This window comes from Leuciscus leuciscus (assembly GCF_965113295.1).
Source record: "Leuciscus leuciscus genome assembly, chromosome: 5".
NCBI classification, from domain to species: Eukaryota; Metazoa; Chordata; class Actinopteri; order Cypriniformes; family Leuciscidae; genus Leuciscus; species Leuciscus leuciscus.
Window position 1 is genome coordinate 5,316,780 of NC_138729.1, and position 23,137 is coordinate 5,339,916.

Consider the following 23,137-nt stretch of genomic DNA (forward strand, 5'->3'; position numbering starts at 1 on the left):
AAGCGGAGAAATACTCCTCAATAGGATTGAGGAAAGGAGAGTAAGGTGGTAGGAACACCATGACCATCCTTGGATGAGTAGTGAACCAGGCCCTGATGAGCGGGCCACGGTGGAAATTCACATTGTCCCATACAATGACATATTGTGGTAGGTGAGGCCCTACGAGGCCTCTCTCATTTTCAGGGATCAAATCAAAATGAAGGCGGTCCAAGAAGATGAGGAGCTTCTGTGTATTGTATGGGCCAAGACTGGGGATGTGAGGGGGCAATATAACTATGTGTGCTGCCATATCTGAGAATGATGTGGCCACTCACATCCCCAGTCTTGGCCCATACAATACACAGAAGCTCCTCATCTTCTTGGACCATCTTCATTTTGATTTGATCCCTGAAAATGAGAGAGGCCTCGTAGGGCCTCACCTACCACAATATGTCATTGTATGGGACAATGTGAATTTCCACCGTGGCCCGCTCATCAGGGCCTGGTTCACTACTCATCCAAGGATGGTCATGGTGTTCCTACCACCTTACTCTCCTTTCCTCAATCCTATTGAGGAGTATTTCTCCGCTTGGAGGTGGAGAGTGTATGAGCATCGGGCTCAAGATCAGAGGTCCCTGCTCCATGCAATGGACGCTGCATGTGAGGATCTTACAGGAGATCAGTGTAGGGGATGGTTGTGACATGCACGCCGTTTCTTCCCTCGTTGCATCGCAAGGGAGAATATACGCTGTGATGTGGACGAGAATCTGTGGCCAGGCAGACAGCAGCGTGTGGATGGCCAGGAGGGTGAGGACGGTGGCCAGGAGAGGGAGGGTGAGGACAGCGACCAGTGAAGAACTGTTAGTTGTGAAACTCCAGCTTTATTTACAGCACTGTAGGCTGCATAATTTTCATTGTTTTTTGTTTGTGTATTCAGTATATTATGCTGTATACATTTTCTTTTTACTCTGATGTATGGAAGTTACTTTATGTGTGTGAATGATAATGGTTACAATTTCCTAGGCAGTATGAGTGCAGTGTGTGATGTCAAACCTTGGAGGCTACTCTTACCCTAAAATCCTATTTCTTTTTTTCAGTTTTATACACAATGTATTCTGTTAGCTGGACAAAAAACAGTACAGTAACCATTGTCAATGAAGGACTGGGCTAAGACTGAAAGGTGGACATGAGGGATATTTCAATGGTCCTCTGCCATAGTGACAAAACATCTAAACATTTTGACTTGCAGTGCTTACACAATGCCAAAGGGACGAAGCATTTTGGGGGCACTGACTGTTTAAATGAGAAGGAAATTTAGTTTTGACACATGAGTGAACTGTTTTGGGAGAGGTATGAGCTTTTGCAGGTGAACCATGGTGTTGTGCCGAACCATCCACGTTATTTTGGCAAAAGCACCAAGAGTGTTGAGAACGTCCGGTCTGTTTCGAGAAATCTTTATATGGGAAACAAATTTAGTTTTAAAGCATGAGTGAACAGTTTGGGGAGAGATATGAGCTTTTGCAAGTGAGCTACAGTGTTTTGCCAAATGATCTTAGATTTTTGAGAAGGTAATTTCTGTTTCAAGAAATGAGCCAAACCAATGGAGAAAAACTGTAAATGCATGAGAAATTCAATTCTGTTGTGAACAATTGCCAAGTGGTTTGGAGGTTTGTCCATGTTGTTTTGAGAATGTCATTTCTGTTTCAAGAAATGAGACAAACCAATGGAGAAAGACTGTATTTAATTTTTTGCATCTGCTGAAGCACATGAGATTTATTTAGATCTGCTTTTGAGTTCAATGGAAGGAAGGAAGTCAAACAGGATTGGAATGGTGTCAGAGTGTTTTATTGTGGTTGATCTATTCCCTTTAACAGACACTGTGGGTGTTACACTCACTGTATGACTGCGAGGACACGGGAACAAGATGGAGAAATGTGTGCCGCTCTGCTAAAAGAAAGGTCAATTCACATAAGATATAAGAGAAAAAATGTGTGTTTGTCTGTATAAGACAGACAGAGAAAGTGAGAGTAACTGAAGTGACTCACTTTGTCGTCTCTTTCTCTGTTTCCCCTGTTCTGTCACATCTCTCTTGTCTCGGCACCCTTCATGTTTCCGTCTCTCAGGGATTCTGTGGTAACAGCTTACCTTATAACAAAATATATTTGAAATTAGATATCACATACTAAATCTCATATGATTTTGCTCCAGGGTTTTACATTGGACATGAGTTTCTGCAATGCCAGTAAATCCCTTGAAAACATTCTTCTGTGGAAAACCCTATTGGATCCTTCCCAAACTATTGCAACAAAGCCAAAAACACAATTCATGGTCATTGTCCTCACAGATATTACTGGAATAGCCCGACCCATTTGAAGGGGGTGTCCACATACAGTACCTTTTGTCATATTACCATGAACTGCGCAGGCCCAATAATATGCCAAATTGCTTGACCTTATGGTCAGTATTTGGTTTCACACTTTCGGCAGCCAATAATCAACAAACATTTCTCCTATGAAGCCGTATTTAATCTCGTTTGGGTCTCTCTTTTTTTTTAATCCTTGTAGTAAATACTTTTGTTCATTTTATAATCCCCCATTAAAAGTTGATAAATCTTTTATTATTTGTAATTAACATTATTTCTTGACCTGAAAGTCATGATTTGTGTTTAATGGTTAGAGGTTTGATCCCAGACTTTTGAAGAGTCTTTTACTGTGTTGTTGCAGAACTCACTAAACTCACTTGGATTAACAGTGTTTGATGAATGACTAACAGGATGGATATCGAGAAGAAACTTTTGAATAAAATGCCTTTGCTTGAGAGAGAATTTATTTATTTATTTATTTATTTCACATTTGTTGGAAGGGTGTCCTAATTTCTGTGTTTGATTCCATCAGATCTGTTAATGTAATATTCTTTGTAAAACAGTTTGAGATGAGGAAGTGAAATCAGTTGCACAAATAAAGCAAAAATGATTGTGGTGTAACCAATGTTTGTTGATATAGAATAGATAATAGGCTACTCCATGATTATTACCATATACCACGTGCTTGGTACCATGGTAGGCTATATATGCTTTTGGATCTGTAGTTCTATGGCAGTCTTGAAAAGTGTACCATGTAAATACAATAGCAGGCCATAATACATCAAAAGTATAGTATTGCCATTTCATACCCATGTTCATACCATAATTCTGCCACAGTACATTTTTAATGTGTATAATTAGGGATGGCTGACGCGAAACAGTCGTTCCGAAGCTTTGCGAGATCCCGAAGCGCAGATGTTTCGAAACACTGATCCGAAGCGTGATTCAAAACACCCATGGCCAAACGAAGCCTCGAAGTGTTTCACTGAAAGTGTTTCATCAGGTGTGACGTGTGGTCCGCCGAATCAGCGTTTGATTGACAGGGTCGGGAACAGACCACACAATCGCACATCTGTATAAAAGTGAAATCAACGCATATTGACCTCGTGGGTTTTTGTGAGAGGAGTTTGATTTTGAGATAGCGGACTTTTGGTGATATAGTGACATAGTGCGATTTGATTATAGATACATATCTAGATACATAGATAGATTCATATAGATAAGATACATAGATAGATAGATTTGAATAGATAGATAAAATGGAGGCTCCCCAGAAGAGATGCTGTACATCTGTGGTGTGGGAGCATTTCTGTTTAGAAACCCCACATAAAGTGAGATGTGTGTATTGTGATCGGCAGCTAGCCTACTGCAACAATACATCATCCATGATGCGCCATTTGAGGAGAATTTGAAATTTGCGTATTTGCCCAGAACTCATGATCCACTAACTTACTGGAAAGAGAGAGCAGTAATCTTTCCTCATTTGTATGTCCTAGCTAAAAATATATATTTGCACGTCAGCAACAAGAGTCCCTTGTGAGAGGATTTTTTCAAAGGCTGGAGAAATTATCTGTAAAAAAAGAAGTAGGCTAAGTCCTTCCACAGCAGATAAATTAATATTTTTAAATAAAAATCTCTAAAAAAGTGAGACATTGTGGCTTGATTTCTTTTATTAATATTCATTTTGCAGGACCAAAATAACATTATGCACAGTGAGGAGCCAACAGGTTACAAGCTTCAATCACATATGTGACCCTGGATCACAAAACCAGTCTTATGTTGCACGGGTATATTTGTGGATTGTGGCAATAGCCAACAAAACATTGTATGGGTCAAAATTATAGATTTTTCTTTTATGCCAAAAATCATTAGGATATTAAGTAAAGATCATGTTCCATGAAGATATTTTGTAAATTTCCCACCTTAAATATATAAAACATTTATTTTTGTGAATGGATGCAGCACAATCGCCAATAGAAATGGACACCTTTAAAGGCGATTTTCTCAATATTTCGATTTTTCTGTACCCTCAGATTCCAGATGTTCAATAGTTGTATCTCGGCCAAATATTGTCATATCCTAACAAACCATACATCAATGGAAAGATTATGTATTCAGCTTTCAGATGATGTATAAATCTCAATTTAAAAACAATTACCCATAAGACTGGTTTTGTGGTCCAGGGTCACATATTAGAAAAATACAATAATAAAAAAACAACAATTTTTTTTAATGGCTCGTCAAGGTTGTTTCAGATCAACACCTCCAAGTGACCACTAGGTGTCACCGTTGAGACGGGTGTCGGATTGATTCGAAGCCTCGAAACAATATGGCCCATTTGGTTCAGCTGTTTCATTGCTTCACGAAGCCTCGATCTGCCCACCACTATGTATAATGCAGAATGAATACCATATCCATATGCCATGGTGAACGTACTTCAATGTGCTTTAAAATGCCATGTTATAACAATGACAATACTTTGATACCACAGTACCGAAACATTACGAAAATTAACCAAAGTTTTACTGCAAATAAAACCAAAAAAACATGGCTATTATAGTTAAACCATGGTAACTACAAATTAACCATGGTTTTGCTACACCATAGTATCACCACGGTATTTGTTGGAAAACTGTGGGGAGAACAGGGTAATGTGAGACATCGGTTAATGTGAGACACCCCCTGAATCTAGGCAACGGAACACATTTGTGGTCATATGACTATTATGTTTTCAAGCCCCCCTCCCATTTCCCCTTGGCCATGAAGGAGAGGACCTCATGGTGCTGTAGTAAGCATGTTTTTTTCACAAAGATTTTTTTTTGTATGTAAAAGTACATTTTCTTGCTGTCAACTTAATCAACTGTTGTGCCAAAGCAAATTGATTCAGGTAGAAAAACTTATATCATACATGTTGATGAACTACCAACATATAAAACCATGTGATGATGCTCGCTGAAGATTAGCCTGAATTGCTAAGAGAGATTGTTTTTTCTAAAAATGTGGCGGTGGGGTAAAGTGAGACATGAGGCACAAGTTAAGTTTAGTCTTAAACATATTTTAATGTAATATTACATTACATATATTTAATTTTTAATGTCATAAACATTGTAGAAAAGCCATCATGCCAAGCCAATACACCAGGAAGACAACCTGGGGCAAAACAACCCTCGAGGAGATGGAGAGTGAAGCCGCTGAGGTCAAGGAAGGAAAGAAGTCTATAAGAGCAGCCAAACCAAGAGTCAACCAAACACAGGAGCGTCTGTTACATTGGCATGGTTGAGAAAGTTGAGGATGACGAAATACTTGCACAATATCTCAGAAGAATCCAGAAAAACACGAAAAAGTGGGATAGACCCATGTTTGCTATAAAGGAAAATGATGTGGCACATGTTCCTAAAAGTGATGTGGTGAAGAAGCTGCCTCAACCTAAAAGGCCTGGAGGAACCACAACGGAGAGAGCAACTCCTCATCTTTCCCTGTAACCTTCAGGGCTGGAATGTAGAGTATGACAGTAGGCTGATGTTCTAATCCAGGTGGATCTAGTCCTGTGTTCTGAGTCCCAGGCTGTTCTAGCTGGTTCTGTTTGTCCTTTTCTCTGACCCCCAGACACTAGCTGGCTCTAAGAGTCCTGTGTTCTGACCCCCAGACTGTGTTCTAATCTAACTGGTTCTATCTGTCAATTGAATGTTAATTAAAACATTTTGAATTATATTAGCCTTTGTTGTATTTGATTTTGTTAAGAGTTACTTTCAAGTATATAGAAAAAAAAGTGCTTAATTGACCAATCCCCATGATTCTGTTACTAGTTCGACATTAGTTCTGGAATGTATGGTTGTCAAGCTATCTGTCAGGATTCTAACTGCTACAACATGTGTTGTTATGGTAGTTTCAGAGTGGAAAAAGTAAGTGGATCAGTTTACCATCAGCTGGTTCACTTTACCCCCTTGATTTCTCTGGTCTGTCTCAGTTTACCCCTAAGCTGGGGTAAAGTGAGACACAAGACCACTTTTTAAAAAACAATCATATTTTCACTGGCTGAATACATTCTGATAATTTCCATTGCTAGGAAACATCCTGAATTAATGGGAAATGAGCAAATTATGAGAAATGAGCAAATGTAAAATATGTCTCACTTTACCCCTCTCCCCCACTGTACAAATGGTAGCCTACTCAATCTGCCAAAAAACTTTAGTAACTACACTTTTACTATAATAAAACCTGGTCGATTTTCGTATTTACATTTTAATCTAAGTTTATTTAGAAATACTTTGGTATAACCAGGATGCATGTGTAAAACAGTGCATTTGTTCGTGAAACAATAGACGAACAACGTTAAGCAGTTCAAATGAATAGCAGATGAATGAAAGCACTTACCTACCCCGCAGCACACAGAATCGCAGCATATCCCACCTTCTGTTCCCGCTGTTCCCAGAGGCCTGAACCGCTGCTTTACTTCAGACAGTTCTGCCCTAAGCATCCAAATGTGTGTCCACTGTATGTACACCACACCCACACAGGTGCAGGCAACCGTGCACACGAGAAACCACTTCAGCACTTCCACCTTCGCCTTCCAAACACAAGCAGGAATGTTGTGGTTGTTCATTGTAAACTCTGACGTGATATTCCCGTTTTCAATTGATCCGTTAACTTTCGGTTTCGCAACTTTCATCATCGGACATGTGAAAGCAGTGGGAGTGGAGAAAACTGTCAACACATGGTCGGTTTATTCCCTGATGGACATTTTCTCCTACGTTGTAAACAATAATAGGATCAACGAATCACATAAGATGCTAGTGGACATGCCAGGCTAGTTCCGAAGGAATAAAGTGAAATGGAAAGTAAAAGGAATGAATTCCATTATTTCCATTTTTTTAAGGATTCATCCACGTGTTGACGGATAACAAAACCGAATAGTTATGCCATTTCATCCCAGAAAACTTGATAACAATGAAAAATGTGCGTGTGTGTGTGTATATATATATATATGAATACCATGTAATGTATATAATTATGTACCATAGTATTTACATTGTACTGCAAGTGTTTGATATACTATTGGTACATGTACATCATGGTATTACCATGGTACAGGTCAGTAATAGTTATAAGAAGTAGGCTACAAACAATAACATGTCCAACAAGTGCAAAAAAGATAATTGGATCCAATTTTTCATTTTATTATTTACTGTCTGTTTATCTGTTGGATTAATCAGACACTTTCAAAATCATACAATCACAAATGGCAATACAGTAATATCTCCATAAATATACATTTCATTTGCAAATAACTAAGCAGACTAGTCTTCTTCTTTAATATTCATAAGCCAAATGCCCTCACACACTAGAAATGTTATACCAATTTTCTGACAGAGCATTATGAACTCTTCATGAACACAGTATACTCTAACATTTGCAACCATAAAATTCCTTTAAGACTTAACAACAGTAGGTATTAAGAGAAAACAGGCTGATCATTGAACTATGCCCAAATGGCTCAAACAGGATAAAGCTTATTTAGAAGAACTGAAGGTTCTGAAGAAGTTTCATCTCATCATCAATGCCCCTGAGGAACACATCCGATCCCGCGGGATTCACCATGGCGTCATCAGCCATCAGGAGCGATTGATGGGCCGTTCCTGCAACAAACGCCATCATGGGGTTCCCTCCTGGAGCAAGGTCAAGAAACTGCTCATATCCTCTAAATGAGACCTGCTGGGGGGAAACACACAAAATAAAATTATCTAGTTTATTTTTTTTATTTTTTCAGTCACCATTTCTCAATACTTTGCTCACTTTATCAAAACTCTTCACACAGTGAGCACAACAGCAGTCTATGTGGGCTAAGCTAGGTCCTTTTATGTTTACATTACAGCACACAATTATTCATGAATTGTGCCCTTTGAAATTGAAAGACCTGTGTAGGTGTTCAGCTACATCTATTTTTTTATTTTATTATTAAATGTAGCAAATTGCTGTCTTATTAAATTTTGTATTATGTGAAGGTTTGAATTTACAGGGGTTTTTTTTGTTACTTTTTTTACAACCGCTGGGACACATTTCAGTCTATGTGGGCTAAACTCTAAATCATTTATCATTGCTTTGGCACAAAAATGCATTCAATGACGACTACTTTCAGTTTAGATGAATTCTTCTCCCACTTCGACCCAACCACAGCTAAAACTCTATGCCTACAGGCCGATTTTGCACGTTTACATGCTCTTTTCAAAACCGTAATACCAAAAATGAATAAGACAGCAATTTGCTACATGTCTAAAGTAATACTATATTGAAATATATTCCAAATCTTAAAATCGAAATATACTATCAAAACAATAAGATGTAGCTGAACTCCTAACAGGTGTTAGTCCTTCAATTTCATTACTATCTATACAAAAGGGGAAACTTGGGAATAATTTTGTACTGATGGACCATGTAACATACCACAGGGAATTTTAGGTCGTTGTTATGACAAGGTACAGCATGTTTGTTGGGTGAAAAGTGTCTGGAAGAATGACTTGGTTTGAGACATGTGAGAAGTGTTTTGGTAGTTTTAGTGCATTTTGGATGTGAAAAGAGTTTTGAAAAAGTGACCTAAGCATTGAGAAACATATCCTCGTGAAAAAAGGTTCTTCTTTAGGTTATTAAATGTTCTTCACACTGGTTCTTTTAGAACACTGAAAAGTTCTTTGGGGAACCAGAAATGCTTCTTCTATGGCATAGAGTGGTGTGGGTGTGTCGTCAGAAACCGGAAGTCCAATTCGCCGCTGGTTCCTTTGAGCTTTTCCTATGGGATTTCTCAATTTATGAGTAAAATAAAGCCTGTGGTAAACATAATTTGACGATACTTTGGCATGTTGTTCTGCTACGTACACTGCACACACTCACACACCCCAAGCAAGTCTTATCTAGTTACTTATTAAAAACGTACGGTTTAAAAAAATGTGCATAAATGCTTCAAAATTCGTATTTTCGCTATGGGTGTGTGTAATTTACAGTACGTTGTAGAACCAAAAGTCAAACGTCATACCGGCACCACTCAATCCGCTTGTTAAATCGTGACGTAGGGAATACTGTTTACGGGTCCAAGTCGTTTCAATTGGGAATATTATCTCAACAGCCATTTATGAGCACTATTCATATCACACTTTTAAGCTAAGCTACAGTAAAGTCTCTGAGCTCATGGCGTCCCGGACACACACATTTTTAAAGATTTACAAAAGACAAATCACTCTCTGGCCAACTGAGATTTTGCTATGGAGATAAAAAGTTAAGCTCATGATTTTTCAGTAGTATCACAGCACACTGTGAGTGCATATTAGAACCGTTTGTTATTTGAGGCATTGACGTGACATGGTATTTTCACTGCCACACAAGATAATGAATATAATTAGTATTGTCATCATTTAAAATGCAGTAAATGGTTAAACATTTCTTTATCTTACATGGACCTGTTGATTAGATTTCTTTCATTTTTGAGCAAAATCTCAAAATTGTCCTATGGTGTGAGCATTTGTAAATTAAAAAGAAAAGCATACAAATGTTAATAAATACCTCAGGCATAATTTTACAATTGTCTATATTAGTAAATGACAATCATTTATTTCATCCATATATTTCTAAATATATACTTGATACATTTTGTCACTTAAAGGGTCATGAAACCCTAAACCAAATTTTCTGAGATTTTAACAGAGGTATGTGTGTTGAACACCATTGAAGACAATGTTAGCATCTGTTAGATTTAATAGTATGGGGAAAATGGTTAAATTTTAGTTTTTTTCTGCTATTTTCATCTTCCGAGTTTAAAATCTTCATCGTGTCCACGTCACTGCAGAGCACTATAGTACTTTGATGACTCATCGGTGTCTCATAATTATTCATGTACTGAGTTTTCTTATCCAATGAGAAGACACTTACTCTTAATTATTCATGACACCATGTGGAACTTTACAATGACAGACATGTCAAACTATGATATCGCGTAGTAGATGAGAGAGGTAATGATGGGACGCGCTTTTTTGGTGCAAAGATTGACAATGTTAGAGACCCCCTAAATTTTCTCAAACATTAAAGTTCACACTACATAATAATATGTATTTTTTCTTCAACAGTGGTGTTTTACAAAAAAAGTCATTTTTACTGCATATTTGTCTACTACCCATTTGCTTTTAGTATCTAATAGAGCGCTTGAACCCGGAAACGGTGACACCTCCTTATTTTTTAAGAGTGTAGGACACAAAAAAACTCCCTTTCAGCAAATAAATGCTACCTGATGCGTCAGTGAGGAAGCAGCTTCATAAGGCTTTGTCATGGTCACATCAGGATTGTCCAATAGCATCGTACTGAAGCTAATCCCAGTTGTCAGACCAAGAAGCTGCTCGTTCCCGTCCTCAGTTGGACTTCTGCTCTCCTCTGGGCCGGACACAGCAGTGGCACCCCACCATTTGTCCCCCTTCAACCTGGAACGAAACAGACTCATCTATCACATATGTTCTAAGCCTTAATGCCTCTACCTCCCACAATCCTTCTCTCTCTCTCTCTCACGCATTTATATGACGCTGTCTCATCCTGAGTTCTCCTATGTGTTTCAGAACGTTTGCAGTCGGTTCCTGCAGTCCTTGACCTCTCTTCCTTCTGCCCATCAGCTGTGACGGGTGCGGCAGCTTCTCATGGGTCAGGCTTACGTTCAGTCCGTTATGTCTGTTCACCTGAAAGAAAAAGAGTTCACAGCAGCTGATGTGATGTTACTATAGTAAAGTGATGGTAATTCCATTCCAGAGATCTTCAATCTGTGTGAAAAAGAAGTGCTTAATTGTATTAAAAGTGACTTATATTGTACTTTAAATCCAAGTATATATATATAAAAAAAGGTTGCACATTTTTTTAAGGTGTCCGTTTTACAGTGTGATTATACATTTAAGTACTAATAAGAATGACATGTACTAGGTGTGTGTAGGTGTGGTTTAGTGTTAGTTGAATGTAATTATGCACCATTTATAGTAATTACTATAGTAACTACATGTAACATGTGAAAGAACACCCAAAAACTATATTTGCAAATAATATATTAATAATTAAATACTGTAGACCACTTAAATGTACTTTCATGACACTTAAGTACACTTTTAAGTGTTAAAGGACAAGTTCGGTATTTTACACTTAAAGCCCGGTTTACAGATCGTATCTGATGAAATAGAACGGTTAAGAGAATTTTAGGTTTATTTCGCTTTTGTGGACCTATTTTGCCAAACGCGTCACACCCGTGATTCTTCCGCTGAGAGCTTGAATAATAGACACTCCAGCCCAGTTGGTGGCGATAATGCACCTTTGCCAATTGCAAGCAAACCACGGGCATTTCATTGAATACACAGAAGAAGCAGAAGAAGAAGCGGCGGAGTAATATCGTAAAGGTGCTGTGGTCTCACAGCACGTCCTATTAAGTCAATGGAGTTGGACAAAAACTACGATAAAACCTGTTGGAATGCATCTTTTTCAGCGATTTCTGAGGGAACATATCAGTGAACACCCCCTGACCACTCGGTATAAACCTAAAATTCTCGGGACAGCAGCATGTGTCCAAATTTTAATCTTAACCGTTCTATTTCATCAGATACGATCTGTAAACAGGGCTTTAAGTGTAAAATACCGAACTTGTCCTTTAAGTGCACTTTGTAATAATGTAAAATTAAAAGTTTTACTTTAAAGTCCATTTTAAATCATTATTTTATAACAATCTTTTGTCGTGCTTTAAAGAAGTACACTTATTTTGATGTGTTGACTAATACTAAACCACATGTAAAATACTTAAAGTATCATTTTAACTATAGTGTGTAGTGTTGTTTGATATTATTTGAAGTTATATTGAATGAAATGTACTAAATTGGAACTTCATCATTACAAATATATTTAAAAACCAGACATATAAGTTTAGTTAACCATAAATGCTTGTCTTTCAGCAGGACATTTGAACCATATTTCAAAGACAATAGTAGTAATTATGAAATTACATATAAAGATGAAGTTAAGTCCTAGTTAAGTGGCACTCTAAAGTTCAGCTAGCTGCATTTAATATAAATTTAAACTGTAATACATTTTCATTTATTTGCAGTTAACATGCAATAACATTCAGTCCACACTTAAAGGTATAGCGGAGGATCTTTCCAAATTTTAGATAAGACCCGCCCTCTCCACTTTTTGAAAAGTTTGATTGATTCACCAGAATGATTGACAATTAGGAGGACCAATAGTTTAGACTACCCACCAGGAAGTAAAACATCCTCCGCTATACCTTTAAGTATATTATAAGTACACTTTTTAAAAGTATACTAATGTGAACTTTTTCATAAAGAAAGGTACTTCACAAATACCATGGGATGATTATCATGGCATCGTGTCCAATAAAGATATGGTCATCATCACACCATGATACTTTTGGAGTCGTGCCGGTGGAAACGAAACTCTATACAAGTCAGGTCAAGTCAAGTTTATTTGTATAGCGCTTTTCACAATACAGATTGTATCAAAGCAGCTTCACAGTATTAAATTAAAATAATACAACAAAGTTTGTTTCAAGAGGAATTTATTGATTGATAAAATTAAATTAAATATCCCCAAAATATCCCCAACAAAGATCCGTTAAATAGACTGGAGCTAAGCCGTTTAGGGCTTTATAGGTCAGTAGCAATACCTTGTATATATACAAGAAATATTGTATGGCCTATGATTTTTCCACCCCAGCACAATAACATCAGGGACACATTTTAAGGGAACAAATTGGGAAAAGTTTGTTTAACGATGACTTTAAATAAAGGTGCATCATCCGACTTCTAGTTACTCACCATCCCAGCGTGTGAAGTGGAATACAGGCCTGGATCAAGAAACTCCTCACTGCTAACAACCATACAAACACAGTCAAACTTTCAAAGCTCTCTTAAGTACTTTTTAAAAACTCTTTTCCACTGAGATAAGGCTATTGAATGAACAGTTTTACCATGGCAGTGGCACATCTGGTCTCCAGTAAGACTCGTCGTATTGAGGTTGCACAGGCACATTCACACTCTCCTCACCGTGGCGATTCACTGCCTTTGATCGCCTGTAGATGGCAAAATAACATTACAATGCCCAGAAATTGAGAAACATGGATACAGAAAACACACTGGACAAACAATTTTACTCAGAAATTGCCCGTAAATGTTGTTATAAAGAAATGGCAGGTAACACATGAAATTAAACGTGACATTTTGATGAAAAAACTGAAATTTTGAAGTAAAACCGTACTCAAATAATCTGTTTTATTTACAACTTCGAAAAATATTGTTTTACAGTGCATATTGCTTTGTTTTTTTGACATATTTGACAGAAACTCTTACTTTGCGAAAGGCGGAAATAGGTCCAAATCCTCCTCTTCGGTTTGCGGTGACAGATATTTCGTGGTCCACATCTCTTTTAGCCGTGTAAGTTAACGTTAGCAAGAAAAAACTCTTAGTTAAACTTAGACTAAACGTATATTGTATCCGTTTATTATATATAAGCGATATAAGGCTGAAATATGTTAGCTTATGTGGAATATGAGACCTTAAATATGTTGAAATTATCTCTTAGAAAAGTTATAGATTTGTTTAGAAGAAATTTTCGCGCTACTGACAGAGACTGCGCGTGAGAGGGCGCTATACAACTAATACATTAGTCATTAATCTAATTAGCCATAGCAAATGTTTATTTATTTATTATTTATTTTAATTAAATTAGAAAGATGTGTGTGGCGAACAGGACTTTTAATTAGCAAGAGAAAAATATTTGTATTTATTTATTTATTTATTTATTTCAGTTAAATTAGAAGGATGTAGCAGACGAACATGACTTTTAATTAGCCAAATTAAAGGTTATTTATTTAATTATTTATTTAAAATAAAATCAGAAAGATGTTGCAGACGAATAGGTAGAATGATGTAGCTGACGAGCAGGACGTTTAATTAGCCAGCGAAAAAGATTTGTTTTTATTTATTTCAGTTACATTAGAAGGATGTAGCAGACGAACACGACTTTTAATTAGCCAAAGAAAAGGTTATTTATTTATTTAAAATAAAATCTGAAAGATGTTGCAGACGAATAGGTAGAAAGATGTAACGTTAGCTGACGAACAGGACGTTTAATTAGCCAGAGAAAAAGATTTGTATTTATTTATTTCAGTTACATTAGAAGGATGTAGCAGACGAACATGACTTTTGATTAGCCAAAGAAAATGTTTATTTAGTTATTTATTTAAAATACAATCAGAAAGATGTAGCTGACGAATATGACTTTTAATCAGCCAAAGAAAATGGCTTTTATTTATTTATTTATTTATTTATTTATTTCAGTTAAATTAGAAAGATGTAGCAGACGAGCAGGACTTTTAATTAGCCAAATAAAAGGGTTATTTATTTATTTATTTATTTAAAATACAATTAGAAAGATGTAGCAGACGAATATGACTTTTAATCAGCCAAAGAAAAGGGGTTTTATTTATTTATTTCAGTTAAATTAGAAAGATGTAGCAGACGAGCAGGACTTTTAACTGCTCTCTGAGTCACTCTGCTCACGTCATGCTCTGATCTTTGGGAAGAGTGACGGCAGGGCTCTAAACTTTCACACACCGGCGATACTTTAATTCATCCGCCTTCATCTAGTAAGATATGTCAGTGTCCTTAAGAGTACAAAAAAGTTTTGTTATCATTCACAATATTGTTAGATTTCGTTGACGAGAACGCGTCTCCTGGTTTTAAAGCTTTTTTTTTGTTTGTTTGAAGTACGGAGATTTAGGATAGCCACACGATAAATGGACGCATGCGGATCGCGTTTATATAATATGTGAGTGTAATAAACAACTTTAAAGTGCAGGGAAGAAAACGAAGAATTACCTTTCTGCTTCTTTTGGACATTTGTTGTATTGGCTTTTGTGTGTGCGGATTCCAGTGAACGGAAAAACTTCCACCCAAGTTTTCCTGCTGTTGGTCGTCGTGTGATCCAGCAGGTGGAGAAACACGAGCCGCTGTTTCATCAGGGAGGAGAACAACACTGGAAGCGAATTTAAAATAAATCCGTTTTCTTCTGAAACTCCCTCTGGATTTAATTTCACGACTTGGTGGCTCGAATAAGCAACTACCCAGATCTGGTAAGTGTTAAATGTCTTTATCCCAGCGAACACACTCGGACACATTTACAAACACTCAAGGTTGTTTCGTTTTAGCCTATGTTTAAGTAACGTAAGTTACATGATGTTCCTGTGTTTCATTATTATTTTTCATACTGATTTTGAGCCTTTCTCATATCTTTAACTTTATTGTTCAGAATTTAAGTGTATCCAGTAGGATATTTGATAACATTAGAATTAGTTCAGTCTGTCCAAAAGAATGTGAATGTGACTCAAATATCTTCTCAAATATATTCTTCTCACTTATTATTATGTATGACCTCTGCTTGTGTTGCATTAGAAGAATGTAAAGGAAATCACAGTGCGAGTGAACATCCTGACATATTTTCCTTTTGATGTCATACATTATACATTAGTAGAATCATATAAGAGAGCTCAAACTGAGATCCATTATTATTATCCCTGGATTATTGTGAACAGACAGTAAGATGATGTGTTGCTTCTTGAATTCATGAATACACCTGTTGAGTTACTTTACAGGTGCCAGGAGTAATTAGTTTCATTCATGCTTGCTGGCTCCAGGCTCTGCTTGATTGATTTGACAGCTTATCGTGTTTTTGACATAATATAAAACCATGATATTCCTTGGAGTACCATGTAAATATTATGGTATATGAGTTTTCAGTACCGTATACATAATATATTTAGTCTCAGACCATCTCGGCTCCATGTTACAGACCTTTTGTACGGAAGGATTGGTTGTGGCCTGGACATCGCTGAGGTTTTGAGAGGGAAACAATATTTCCCTATCTTAGTTTCGGTTCAGGTGTTTTGATGCACTTTATTTGACCCTTTTATTTATTTATGTGTCTCTCCCTCTTAGCTGTATAACCTGTTGTGTCTGGCTTGCTCTGATACTCTATTTTGTTCTTGCAGCCTCGTCTCTGGCACTTTAATTGAAAACTGGGTTTGCATGCCTGCAGCTGCTTGCCTTTAGGGACTACACACACACACACACACACACACACACACACACACACACACACACACACACACACACACACACACACACACACACACACACACACACACACACACACACACACACACACTCACTTAATGACAGACCAACATTCCTCAGTCTCGGAAAGGTATGCTGTCTGTCTCTGTCTTTCTCATTTTAGCTGTCCATCTCTCTTTTGTCTCATTCTTTCTCTCAGATGGATCGTGTCCAAAACATAGAATCTCTCTGGAAGATAATTATATGAGTTGCTCCGTCTCTAACATGGCGTAGTTTAGTTCTTGCACACATACAGTAGCTTAGAGGAAAAGTTTAGGAATATAAACTTGGAGGTAGGGTACAAGTTTGGGAAGAGGGTGGCATACATTGCATTCAATGTTATAGTGCCGTGTTTAACTCTGTAACACTTATGGTTTAATTAGCAAAAGACAAAAAATTCATAATGACGATTATTTTGGTCTGTATTGTAGGTGAGATTAACACGATTAGGAGTGGGCGATATGACCAAATAAAACAAAACAAATATATCAATTATATTTAGCTGGAAATAAGGTTACTATGATTTTTTTTTTTTTAATTAGATACCAGTGAAATTTCATAATTCTTGATACCAATTTCAATGACACAGCAGAAATAACACATTAGTTCCAGCCCTGAAGTCAATGTTTCTCATTCACTAACCGTGCATTTTCAAATTAGCTGTCAAGTGACATGAAAACCAGTGCTGTTCAGAAACATTGTGAGCAAACCTTAAAGGGATATTTCACCGCTGGAAAGATGAATGTGTATTTAAATCGGGCCATTTATGTAGTAGAAATGTGAAATTATTTTAGAAGTTGGTGCCTTCTAGACTGAGAAAAGCCTGAAAATGTATTTTTGGCTCATGTGGATGAAAGACAACAACTCCCAGAATGCACTTGCTTCGCTGCCCTACGAGGACACTCCCAAGCCACGCCTACCGGTTACAGAGGACAGTATCGGGAGAAAGGATACAACTAGGCTACTAGTCGACTCGACACTGAAAAGATGGCGTTTTATGGTGAGATCCCCCTATGGGCGGGTTGAACACATGCGGGACGAGCTCCTCCTACTGGCTGTAGTGTCTCGCCTCTGGACTAATAAGCCTCTAATGAGCTAAATGACGATTTTTGCGTAATCTGAGGTTTTTTTCCAGACACACAATACAGAAATCTCTCGTCTCAGGGGGACATGAGGGAGGGAAGCACGGCCAATCCAAAATACTACCGGGTTTCTACTGATACAAAGCTTAATGATAATCGGTGAAGTAGGGATGGGACGATTACCGGTTTCACTATAAACCAGGATAAAATGTACTGACGGTTAGTATTATCGTTTAAAAACCGTGTTTCATTATCGCGATTTTAATAACTCACTGTAAATCCTGTCCAGCCAGCAACAGGCTGGCGCCGGCGCAGCGCGCAATGTTGTTGTTTTTTTTTTATTCGAGAATGAGTGGCGGAAGGCAGATTAATGTTTTAAATCTTACCTGTTTATAAATAAATTTTGTACAGCATACAAAACAATCGTCCAGACAAGATGATCACAACAATATTATCAAACTCTGTAAACAATAAATCAACTCTGAATTCATTTTCAATACAATCAAAAACGGAGACGCAAGACGGCAAGTTGTATTTGAATGTAACGAGAGAGCGCATCGTTGTGATACATGGATGTGCGCCGTTATAATGCGTTGTTATTGACGACGTCATTATAAGGAAGGAAATGCCACAGAATATAATTAAAAAAGTGCATAGAAGTGCTTGTTTTATTAGTTGTTTGTTGATTTTCAAATATAAAACTTGTTGAAATGTTTTCAAAGTTTTCAACACTTTAATCTCGTTTTAACAAAACCGTGAGAATATTGATAATCACGATAATTTTGGTCACTATTATCGTGATAATAAATTTTCATACCGTCCCATCCCTACAGTGAAGTATCCCTTTAATATCTCTTGTTGTGTTCCACAGAGAAAGATGAGAGTGAGTATATGACAGGAGTTTGACGTTTGTATGAACTACCCCTTTAAATGGATAATAACAAAGTTCAGAATTGACCGAGGAAGATTTGGTCTTAGATCAGCGTTTTTCTTTTATCAGTGTCCGCTCTGACCGGAGCTGTGTATTGTGCTGTGATTTGATTCTCTGCTCCAGATTCCTACGCTTATGACTAAAATGTGACCAACATTAAAGTTCCAGAGACACTGTGCTAGAGAGGAAAGAGAAAGTGAGTAAAAGGGCATGAAGAGCACCCTTGTTGCACTTGATTTTGGCATGAGTGTTTTTAAAGAGAATTGTTTTTCAGGAATTGATTTTTATTGATTTTACCACAAAACTATCACCAGCCAGTGCCATTTTTGCGGCTGTCATCACAAAATACATCACTGACAATATTAGAGCCGGTCCCCTATATCATGGGGGAAGATGTTGCAATCACATGACCAGCCGAATAGGACCACATAGCAGAACCGCAGTGCCAGAAGTTTCAGACAAGCAGCAACAGCTTATACACGTCATTTTCTTTTATTAGATATGAGCTATTTCCACATGGATTTTGATATTTAACAACGATCATTTTAAATGAATTCATTTTGTGTAATGATATAATATTGCCTATTAATCATGTTTAAAGTTAATGAATACAAACACAGTAGTTCATTGTTAGTTCAACGATATACAACATTTTATTTTATTATTATATTTTATTATTTTATTGTGTAACCGTGTTGTAAAGTGTTTCCTTTTGACTGTGGTGATATGTTCATGTCATTACAAATCATACAATCTCATCCCAAGCCTCCGTTGCTAATTCCAAACTTCTCTTCATTTGAGAGAGAGAGAGGTTTACAAAACTTTATTTAAAACAACACTTAATAATCTTCAACAATTCACATTATATATATGAAAAAAAAAAAAAAAAAATTAAATAGAATAAAAAAAATTACATTTCCAAAACCAGATGTCCATCAGAAACAACACACAAAACACCACAAATCATTGAAACCCATCTCATTATTTACAAGACTATAGTATGCAAATTCTATTTTTAGTCTACCAGCTACTAATTTCATAAACATCACTTGATTTCCTTGATTTTTCCTGGTTTTCCATATTGCCAATTTCGCAGTTCCTATTAAATAATTTAAGACACATCTTCCTTCTTTTTGAAAGATTATATTTCAGACCCCCATAAAAACTTCCTCTGAGACCAAAAGCTTGAAACAATCTATTAAGAACATCTAAAATACCTTCCAATCTTTTACATTTTAAAAACAAATGTTGAGACAGACAGACATGAGACATGATTGGCAGATAAAAGTCATACAATTAAATAAACTAAAATACTTCGGCAAAATAAAGTCTGATTATAAATTAGCACCATACCTACGCAATATTAGTAATTATGTTCAGAGAAAGCTCCTGACGAGGTATCGCAATTAGTCACCACAGTCTGTGTGTGGAGACGGGCCGACACAAGCAGACAGACTTCAAAAAAGCTTTTAACTTTGTCTTTTTTTCTTCAATTAATCCAGTGTGGCATCGGAGGAAAAACATATAGCATCATCAAATCAATGTACACAAACGACAAATTTGCAGTTAAAATTGGTAACAAACACACAGAATTCCTCCCTCAGAGTCGTGGAGTGAGACAGGGCCGCAGCTTAAGTCCCACGCTGTTCAATATCTACATAGATGAGCTAGTGAGGGCTCTGGATCAGTCTACCCTGGAAATCCAGAGTTCTCGCGGGAGGCACAAGTTGAATTTGCTCAGCGAGTTTACTCTGGCGTCGAGTAATGATGCTCATAAATATGCCCTTGTATCCGAGCTGCACCAATCAAATCGGGTTATCTTATATAGGCGGGCCAGAGGCGAGCTAAACAGAAGACGACATCGAAGTCATTAGTAAACATTGCAAGATGGCTATGGATGAACACCAGTTGTTTGAAACGGCTTTGGTCGCTACAGGGCAATTCCACGCAAAACTGTCACATCCATAACGCCAACACAATGCCATGGTATTTAGTTGGCGTTATGGATGTGACAGTTTTGCGTGGAATTGCCCTACAATGAACGAGTTAGACTTGGCTTTTTATCTAAAAGAGGAACAGAAGACGGCGCTAGAATCGTTCCTTTGCAAGAAGGACGTTTTTGCTGTTTTGCCGACCGGATACGGCGAGAGTCTAATCTACCAGTTAGCTCCGCTGGTAGCTAAGCATACAGTGAGGAAAATAAGTATTTGAACACCCTGCTATTTTGCAAGTTCTCCCACTTGGAAATCATGGAGGGGTCTGAAATTGTCATCGTAGGTGCATGTCCACTGTGAGAGACATAATCTAAAAAAAAAAAATCCAGAAATCACAATATATGATTTTTTAACTATTTATTTGTATGATACAGCTGCAAATAAGTATTTGAACACCTGTCTATCAGCTAGAATTCTGACCCTCAAAGACCTGTTAGTCTGCCTTTAAAATGTCCACCTCCACTCCATTTATTATCCTAAATTAGATGCACCTGTTTGAGGTCGTTAGCTGCATAAAGACACCTGTCCACCCCATACAATCAGTAAGAATCCAACTACTAACATGGCCAAGACCAAAGAGCTGTCCAAAGACACTAGAGACAAAATTGTACACCTCCACAAGGCTGGAAAGGGCTACGGGAAAATTGCCAAGCAGCTTGGTGAAAAAAGGTCCACTGTTGGAGCAATCATTAGAAAATGGAAGAAGCTAAACATGACTGTCAATCTCCCTCGGACTGGGGCTCCATGCAAGATCTCACCTCGTGGGGTCTCAATGATCCTAAGAAAGGTGAGAAATCAGCCCAGAACTACACAGGAGGAGCTGGTCAATGACCTGAAAAGAGCTGGGACCACCGTTTCCAAGGTTACTGTTGGTAATACACTAAGACTTCATGGTTTGAAATAGGGGTGTCGCAATATACCGGTGTTGACGATAATCGTGATATTCAAAGCATGAAATATCGACATCGTGTTCATTTAGAGTGTGACAATATACCGGTATTGGCGATAACCACAATGTTTAAAATGAATAGGACTCTTATGATAACATGACACGTAAATACTCCAGTACCTGGTTGACCTCTCAGGTGGCAGTATTGCACCCGCTGACACCTGTCAAATAAGAAGACGACGCAGCGCTCGTCCGCGCCCGCGCAGCTAGAGTGGAACACTCTGTCCACACCCGAAAAAAGTAAGCTCGCCAGAATTAAGAACAGAGTTCTTCGGCTTCAAAGAAAACAGCACCTTAAAGGTGGTCGCACACCGGACGAGAAGCGCAGCGCCACGTCTTTAAAATTCGAACACATTCTCTATGAGTGTAGGCTACACACACCGGCGGCCGCGACGCCCAGCAACGGCTCAGGACCATGTTCAAAATCCTGCCGCAACACAGAGCGTCATTTACATCGTTTTATATTAAATTTACATTATATTTGTCTCAAATCATCGTAAATGATTTCACCCTGTGCTGCAATATACATTTAATTTTACATTAATTTACAGAAATCAGCTGCTTGAATGAAAATTGCTGATGTTATCGGATTTTCAGGTGATATTCTCAATTCATTCAGTTAACGGACGCTCTGAGGTAAAGTGTTCAGATCACAGACTCAGCAACTATTTAATTGTACAGTGTAAGCATAACATAGTACAGACATTATCTCAATTCCATAATGTCCTTAAACAATGATATTGCTGGCCATTAACTGAGACGCGCGTGCGTGTGAGATACCTCGAGTTGTCATAGACGCGACGCGGCTATTATTTTACTAGTCATGGAATGGGAAACGTGACATTAACTGTTAACAGGGGGTTTCTGTGTTCATATATTAATAAAGGGTGATTATTAAAATTAAGAACCCCGTTTTCTTTACTCATCTTATTTTTGTATTTGCACTTGATTTTTTTATTCAAATCTGCTATCTGCATGACTTTATTGGCGCCGGTGCAACAATAGGTTTAAGAGCTTTTCAGTTCTTCAGGAAACCTTCAGACAGTGTTTTGCTTCAGTTTGAAACCAGATAAACTTCACATGCTTGTCTTCCTTCACAAGAATTTGCCATAGATTGAGTACGCAAGAAGTAAAAAATGCATGTGCCTTGTCTATCAGTATCCTTATGTTTGTTGGGTAAAAAAGAAAAACTATATAAACAAAGTAAAAATGAATTTGACTGATAACTACCCGAAATAGATTCTATAGATATCGCGATATATCGATATCGTGAATTCTTTTGGCCACAATAACCGTGGTGTGAAAAATCTAACATCGTGACAGCCCTAGTTTGAAATCATGCATGGCACGGAAGGTTCCCCTGCTTAAACCAGCACATGTCAAGGCCCATCTTAAGTTTGCCAATGACCATTTGGATGATCCAGAGGAGTCATGGGAGAAAGTCATGTGGTCAGATGAGACTAAAATAGAAGTTTTTGGTCATAATTCCACTAACCGTGTTTGGAGGAAGAAGAATGATGAGTACCATCCCAAGAACACCATCCCTACTGTGAAGCATGGGGGTGGTAGCATCATGCTTTGGGGGTGTTTTTCTGCACATGGGACAGGGCGACTGCACTGTATTAAGGAGAGGATGACCGGGGCCATG

At 37.7% G+C, this 23,137-nt stretch overlaps 3 protein-coding genes across 10 annotated transcripts in view; 1 reads left to right on the forward strand and 2 right to left on the reverse strand.

The window, feature by feature from the left end:
• The window catches only part of tnfsf13 (TNF superfamily member 13), a 16,070-nt gene extending 8,821 nt beyond the window's left edge, over positions 1 to 7,249 (reverse strand). For 2 of the 4 annotated variants that reach the window (XM_082169258.1, XM_082169256.1), the window contains exons 1-3: positions 6,720 to 7,249; positions 2,025 to 2,124; positions 1,876 to 1,923 (exon numbers count right to left, since the gene is read on the reverse strand). In XM_082169258.1, the coding sequence (XP_082025384.1) occupies positions 1,876 to 1,923; positions 2,025 to 2,124; positions 6,720 to 7,013 (442 nt within the window). In that variant the 5' untranslated portion in view covers positions 7,014 to 7,249. Of the gene's footprint in view, positions 1 to 1,875; positions 1,927 to 2,024; positions 2,125 to 6,719 lie in introns of all 4 variants that reach the window. The other 2 variants (XM_082169257.1, XM_082169255.1) reach the window with 1 other exon arrangement.
• Positions 7,250 to 7,502: 253 nt separating this feature from the next.
• On the reverse strand, positions 7,503 to 15,381 carry LOC309499645 (uncharacterized protein). 5 transcript variants are annotated; one of them, XM_082171015.1, is made up of 7 exons: positions 15,241 to 15,323; positions 13,711 to 13,783; positions 13,332 to 13,433; positions 13,180 to 13,228; positions 10,886 to 11,049; positions 10,611 to 10,800; positions 7,503 to 8,053 (listed from the first exon to the last, which is right to left on the reverse strand). In XM_082171015.1, exons 2-7 carry the CDS (start codon positions 13,779 to 13,781, stop codon positions 7,856 to 7,858), a joined length of 774 nt encoding a protein of 257 aa, XP_082027141.1. In that variant the 5' UTR covers positions 13,782 to 13,783; positions 15,241 to 15,323; the 3' UTR covers positions 7,503 to 7,855. The 5 variants fall into 5 exon arrangements, with proteins under 5 accessions (XP_082027141.1, XP_082027140.1, XP_082027138.1 ...); XM_082171014.1 differs by having other exon boundaries at positions 13,180 to 13,231; XM_082171012.1 differs by lacking the exon at positions 13,711 to 13,783 and having other exon boundaries at positions 15,241 to 15,381.
• The window catches only part of kif1ca (kinesin family member 1C, a), a 59,469-nt gene continuing 51,240 nt past the window's right edge, over positions 14,909 to 23,137 (forward strand). Inside the window, exon 1 of the mRNA XM_082170925.1 lies at positions 14,909 to 15,494. The gene's annotated coding sequence lies outside the window, so the exon portion shown is untranslated. The remainder of the gene's footprint in view (positions 15,495 to 23,137) is intronic.